Source organism: Nycticebus coucang, chromosome 5, assembly GCF_027406575.1.
Source record: "Nycticebus coucang isolate mNycCou1 chromosome 5, mNycCou1.pri, whole genome shotgun sequence".
In the NCBI taxonomy this organism is placed as follows: Eukaryota; Metazoa; Chordata; class Mammalia; order Primates; family Lorisidae; genus Nycticebus; species Nycticebus coucang.
Window position 1 is genome coordinate 52722067 of NC_069784.1, and position 5363 is coordinate 52727429.

At 54.4% G+C, this 5363-nt stretch overlaps 1 protein-coding gene across 3 annotated transcripts; it reads right to left on the reverse strand.

Annotated features, from left to right (window-relative positions):
* Positions 1–187: 187 nt before the first annotated feature.
* ANKRD34A (ankyrin repeat domain 34A) lies at positions 188–3814 on the reverse strand. Of its 3 annotated transcripts, XM_053591785.1 has the most exons (3): positions 3161–3467; positions 2996–3059; positions 188–2619 (listed from the first exon to the last, which is right to left on the reverse strand). In XM_053591785.1, exon 3 carries the CDS (start codon positions 2501–2503, stop codon positions 1013–1015), a length of 1491 nt encoding a protein of 496 aa, XP_053447760.1. In that variant the 5' UTR covers positions 2504–2619; positions 2996–3059; positions 3161–3467; the 3' UTR covers positions 188–1012. The 3 variants fall into 3 exon arrangements, with proteins under 3 accessions (XP_053447760.1, XP_053447758.1, XP_053447759.1); XM_053591783.1 differs by lacking the exons at positions 2996–3059; positions 3161–3467 and adding an exon at positions 3542–3814; XM_053591784.1 differs by lacking the exon at positions 2996–3059 and having other exon boundaries at positions 3161–3466.
* Positions 3815–5363: the final 1549 nt, after the last annotated feature.

Consider the following 5363-nt stretch of genomic DNA (forward strand, 5'->3'; position numbering starts at 1 on the left):
AAAATCTTCAGGACACAGGATACTTGCCTTTCCTTCTACAACCAGTTGGTCAATTGGTCTTCTGGAAAGAAGGTGCCTGGAACCTCTAAAAGTCCCCTGGATCATTATAGCTACAAGTTAGGATCACCCTTCCTCCCCATTCCTCATTCCCCACACCCATACCTCCAGGCAGAAGTAACAAAACAGAGACTTCTGAACACATTTATTTGATATGTCAAGTGGAGAGAGTAGTGATTTAGGGTCACTCCCCACTTCTACGTTGGGGGGGGTTTCATAAGCTCAGGCAGACAGTAGCTTAGAGCCCATGACCCACCCCCTGAGAAAATGAAACAACCTATTTTAGTGATTGGGTGGACAGGCTGGGAATAAAAAGCAGGAAGTTGAGAAGTGAAGTTGAGGCAGGAAGGGCAGCAGCAGAACTGAGGCTGGGGGTTGCTGCAGGAACCCCCAAAAGAGTGAAGAAGATATCCTGAAAAGTGTTTGGGTCTGGAAGTGTGAACAAGGAGGCAGGCCTAGAAAGAAAAGCAAGACCTGTGGAATGGGGTAGGATATTCATGAAGAGTGAAGTACATAAAATCATGATAGGTTGTGTTGCAGGGTATTACATGGAAAGCAAGGGATTGCTTCTGCAGGAGGGCAAAGATATTGAAGACTACCCATAGTAGGGGGTTCCCTACTGCTTCTGAACAAATGCAAGTGAGTTTGGCACCCTAGCACAAGTGGCCATGTATGTTTATTGATGTGCTGTGCCTGTGGGTACACGAGTATCCCACATGCATGTGAAATGACCAGGGCATGAATGAATGTGTCTATATGCCCAGTAAATAGAGTACTTAATCCTTCCTTGCTAATAAGAGTGCTGTGCTTGTGGACACATGTTCAACCATGTGTGCATTCACTGTGCCTATGAGCACATGCAAGAAACTCCTATCTCTAAGGTATGTGTGAGCTGGTTCTACCACCTGTCCCATCAAGGTCCTGATCCTCACCCTCCTTGGCTCCTCTACTTCTCTCAGCGACCTGGCTCCCCTGGCCCGCCTAGACTCTGGAAGCCCCCTAGCAGGCGAATCTGCTCAGTCTGCATGGAGTGTCGTCTCACCAATTTGCGCTTGGTCCTGGGAGAGCCTGGCGCCCCGGCATAGGGAGGGGCAGGCAGCGAAGGCGCCCGACCTCCAGGTTGGGGGCGAATGTCGGGAATAGGAGGGTGGGGGCTGACGTTGAGCGGGGGCAGGAAACCCGGCCGCGTTTGAGAAATATGGTCCAGGAGCAACGTCCCCGAGCCCCTCCTCTCCAGCAGCCCGGGACTACGCCTCCGTCCGCTCAGCGGGGATACAGCCCCAGGCAGACTCTCCTGAGACTGGCGCGGAGAGGGAGCCGAGCCCGCTGGAGGGAGGGTCAACGGGGAGGCGCTGTATCTGCGACGCTCCAGGGACAAGCGACTGGACTCTGGTGAATCAGGGCAAAGATGTCCGGGAGTGTCGAGCTCCACCGGCTCCATGCGACTCAGTTTCTGCCTCAACCCTGAAGGCGGACCAGACTCCTGAGCCTCTGGCGCTGTATTTCGGCGAGAGAGGGGACCTGCGCCGGTCACTTTCTCCGCCCATGGGGGCGGGTCCTCCGGGCCTTCGGTGCTATGACGTCGGGAAAGACGGGGTCGACTGGTCAGGGTCAGGCCGTTGAATTCGGTGGTCAAGCGCTCGATCCCAGGCCTCCCTTCGGCGGGTGGGACCGGTTGAGGAGGTGCTACTAGGCCCCAGGGCTCCGAGTTGAGCCTTTTGAGGGGCTTTGGGGGGTGGCGCGGTGGTTTGGGGAGCGGCTCCGAAGGGGAGGAGTCATCGGGGGGCTTAGGAAGAGGGAATTCAAATACGTCCCGCTTCTCCTCTTCTTCCTGGGCTCGAGGGGATAACAACCCCCGCCCTCCTCCTCCCGCAGTCTGCAGCTGGATTTCCGAAGGCGACGTGCATACCCCCGGGCTCGGAGGAGCGGGAGCAGGGTCCTCCACTCCTGGGGACGGTGGGGAATTGAGATACTGCCGGGTCTTCTTGGTGCCAGAGGGAGAGGTATCAGTGGTAATGATGATGACCTCCGTGCCCTTGGCCTTGCAGGCATCTAGCAGCGTGGCAAGGGTCTCGCGGTCTCCGCGGTCCAGGGCGTGGACAAGCGCTGAGGCTCCCGCGTGATCTCGGACAGAGGGGTCTGCGCCGTGAGCAAGGAGCAGCGAGGCCACCGCGGCGCCCCCACCCCCAGCGCAAGCGTGCATGAGCGCAGTGCGCCCTAGGCGGTCTGCGATGTTGGGGTCTGCGCCTTGCTCCAAGAGGTAGCGTACCATGCGCGCCTTGTTCTGAGGGTCGTCGTAACGAGCCCGACAGGCCGCCATTAGTGCAGTCTCCCCTTGGGCATCACCCTCATTCACGTAGGCGCCTCCCTCCAGAAGCAAACGGGCCAAGCGTAGCTTACCCTGACCCACTGCCCGAAGAAGAGCGTGGCCCTCGGTGTGCAGCATGGCTGCGGCTGGGACGAGGGAACCGATGGAGCCGGGACTGGGACCTGCCGAGGATGGCTGGGGGTGTGGGGATGGTGGTTGGCTGAGGCCTGAGGTCTTAGTGGAAAAGCAGGTCCCTGCAAGAAAAAGAAAGGGATTGATGGATTCTGCAGAGAAACTGAGGCACTGATGGAGTGACCAGGCTTGGAGTGCGGAAGATCTCCATGGCACACAAGTCCTTCCTCTTAACTCATGCCTTTGAGACGCCCCTTCCCCCAGCGCATGCCTGAGGAGGTGGAAAGTGTGCACCGCACTAAACGACGAGCGCGTGCAAATGCGTTCGTGCACGCGCAGGGATATCCGCACCCCCACCTTCACCCCACGGCTTATCAGACCTTTCCAGCATCCCTCTTTTCTTATCCACAGTTGGAATCCCCCTTTCTAGGATGCTGAACACCACCCACCCACACACATGCATACCCATACAGTCAAACACGTATTCCCATTCCTAACCTCTTTTAGGTTGCCACAGCCCCAAAAATTGAGTGAGGGGAGGGAAGCAGCTTGCATTTGGGACCTAAAATGGGTGGAGGGAAATTGGGGGTTTCTTTTGCCCCTGCTATGTTTCCAATCACTCCTTGCGCTTTCCCCTCCTGGGCTGTGCGCCCAAATAGATACCTGAATATCCGCAGAATCTCCGCCCGGCCAGGATTCAGGCCGTGACCAAGGGACAGCATGGGTGGCGGAGCCGGGTTCCTGGGGGCCCACATGGCTTATAGGGGGGCACCCGGATTCCCTTGGTGTCAGTATCTGCGCCCCGGCGCTGGATCTTGGTCCCTCCTCCCGGAGCGCCCCGGGCACAGCGCCGGCTCCGGAGGAGAGAAGCTGGGGGGAGAGGAGGGCGGAGCTCTGCTGTGCTATTTATAGCCCGGTCTCTGCGGGTGGGGGCGTCGGGTAGCAAACCGCTCCCCTACCCATGCACACATAAACCTTCAAAAACGTAGAGGCTCCAGTCCTGACTTCCCTTTCTTAGCAGACCTCCCCTTAGCCCCAACAAACCTAAGTGTTCCCTTAGGGAACTCCTCCACGACCCGGACACCGACCATCCGGATTCTTCGCTGAGCTTCAGCAGATCCCCTTCTTGGCATTTGGTGTGTTTTTTATGCGCTCCTCTGTGCCAAACCCGACCTGCCATACACGGCACATGGGACACTGTGCAGAAGGGTGTAGAGAGGCGATTTGGATCCACAGCCGGCGCCCATACTATGCAGAGACAGATCTGGCTTTCTTCTTGTAGTTTGTGAGGGAGAGCACTATCCAGCCTGGATTCAAACACAGGTACATCCGCATCCTACCTCTCCCCAAACGGAACAAATATCACAGAGAGACTTGGACCTGAGCTCCCTTGTATGGATCTTTTAGATGAGTATGATGAAGGCGGTTTCCTGGAGGCATTTTTAGAGAGGGCAAGGGACATTTTCAGATGTCTCCATCCCATATTCTTGGGGGGCGGGGAGAGACAGGAAAAGAAAAGGCAGGAAGAAGAGCACTTGTAACACTCGTGCCTCTCTTTACTCCGTCTTGCTTAGACTCATTGTTTTTCCATCTTGCTTGAAGGTCTCTGTCTGAATGCTGCTTGTGTCTCCTCTCCTCTTATCTTGCTGTTGGTCTCTCACACTGTCTATGCCTCTCCCTGTCACCTGCCATGTCTCCATGGTTACCATAGTTTCATCTACATATTTTAGGAAGGAGTTTGTGTCCATCTGGAAGGCACTAAGGGAAGTGGAAGATGCAGAAATACCCTAAGGACTTAGAAAGCCCACCTAGAGTCCTGAGATAATTCAGAGACCAGAGGCCCCCAGACACAACATTCTAAAAATAATGTTCCTCAGGAAGGGGGAGAGAGAATATTTGCAGAGAAGCTACCCATCTCTATAGTTATTTCTTGGATGCCAACTATACGCTAAGTGTTTTATATACATTATCTTCAATCTTTACAATATTATAAGGTAGAAACTATTACCTCTTTGTTTAGTGGTGAGAGAATCAAGACTTAATAAGGCTAAGTAAGTTCTCCAAAGCTTCAAAGCTATGTCTCTATTCTATTCCAAAGACTGCCAGTCTAAAGGCAATTTTCTCTGGCATCTGGGATATTCTTCTCAACTAACTCCAGGATTTTATCTTCACTCTGAATTCTTTTCCTGTTTCTGTCTTCTATGAAAGTAAGATGATTCCTTTCATCCTGTCCTCCACCAAGGGGCTTGGAGGAGCTGGAAGGCATTGGAAGATACAAAAAACACGAAGCTCCTGCCCTGCCTCCCCAGCCTTGGTCCTCAATCCTTCCTTCCCCAGAAACAGTCTTCCCACCTTCTCACAGACACGGCAGCAACCTACACAAAAACATATTTAGAAAAGAAGTGTCCATTGGTGGCGCTGGAGGGAGGCAATGTAGGATTGAAAGGAATATTGGCGTAATGCAAGAGAGGCCAAGCTGTAAAACCAGGTCGCAAAAACACTGATCTCTAAAGAGCAGCTTTCATGGATGTTCATTTCTCTGTAGGGGCTCTCCTCCTTTGGCTTCTCTGTGGAGGCTCCGTCAACAGAATCCCTCGAAGAGATTTGGATGTCAATTTCCCTCTGGGAACTCTCGCTGCCCAGAAGCTAGCTCCTCCACCTGGGGTGAGGTCGGAAATACCTGACCCCTGGTGATTCTGCAGCCACATCTCTCTCGGTGCCCTTCTTCCGGAGCCTTAGTTTAGGCTCCCTCGCTCCCTCCCGCTGTTTCCAAGATTCGAGGGGGCGTGGCCCTCTCGCCTCGGCTTTTCCCAGATTGGCCGGGAGAATCCACCAATGGGCAGCTTTAGGAGGCGGGCCTAGAATG

Coding starts and splice junctions, on each gene's coding strand:
- ANKRD34A (XM_053591783.1), bottom strand. CDS start 3,677: ATGGCAGGTCGGGTTTGGCACAGAGGAGCGCATAAAAAACACACCAAA. Junction 2,620..3,541: donor TTCCCTAAGGGAACACTTAG/GTTTGTTGGGGC, acceptor TTTTTCTTGCAG/GGACCTGCTTTTCCACTAAG.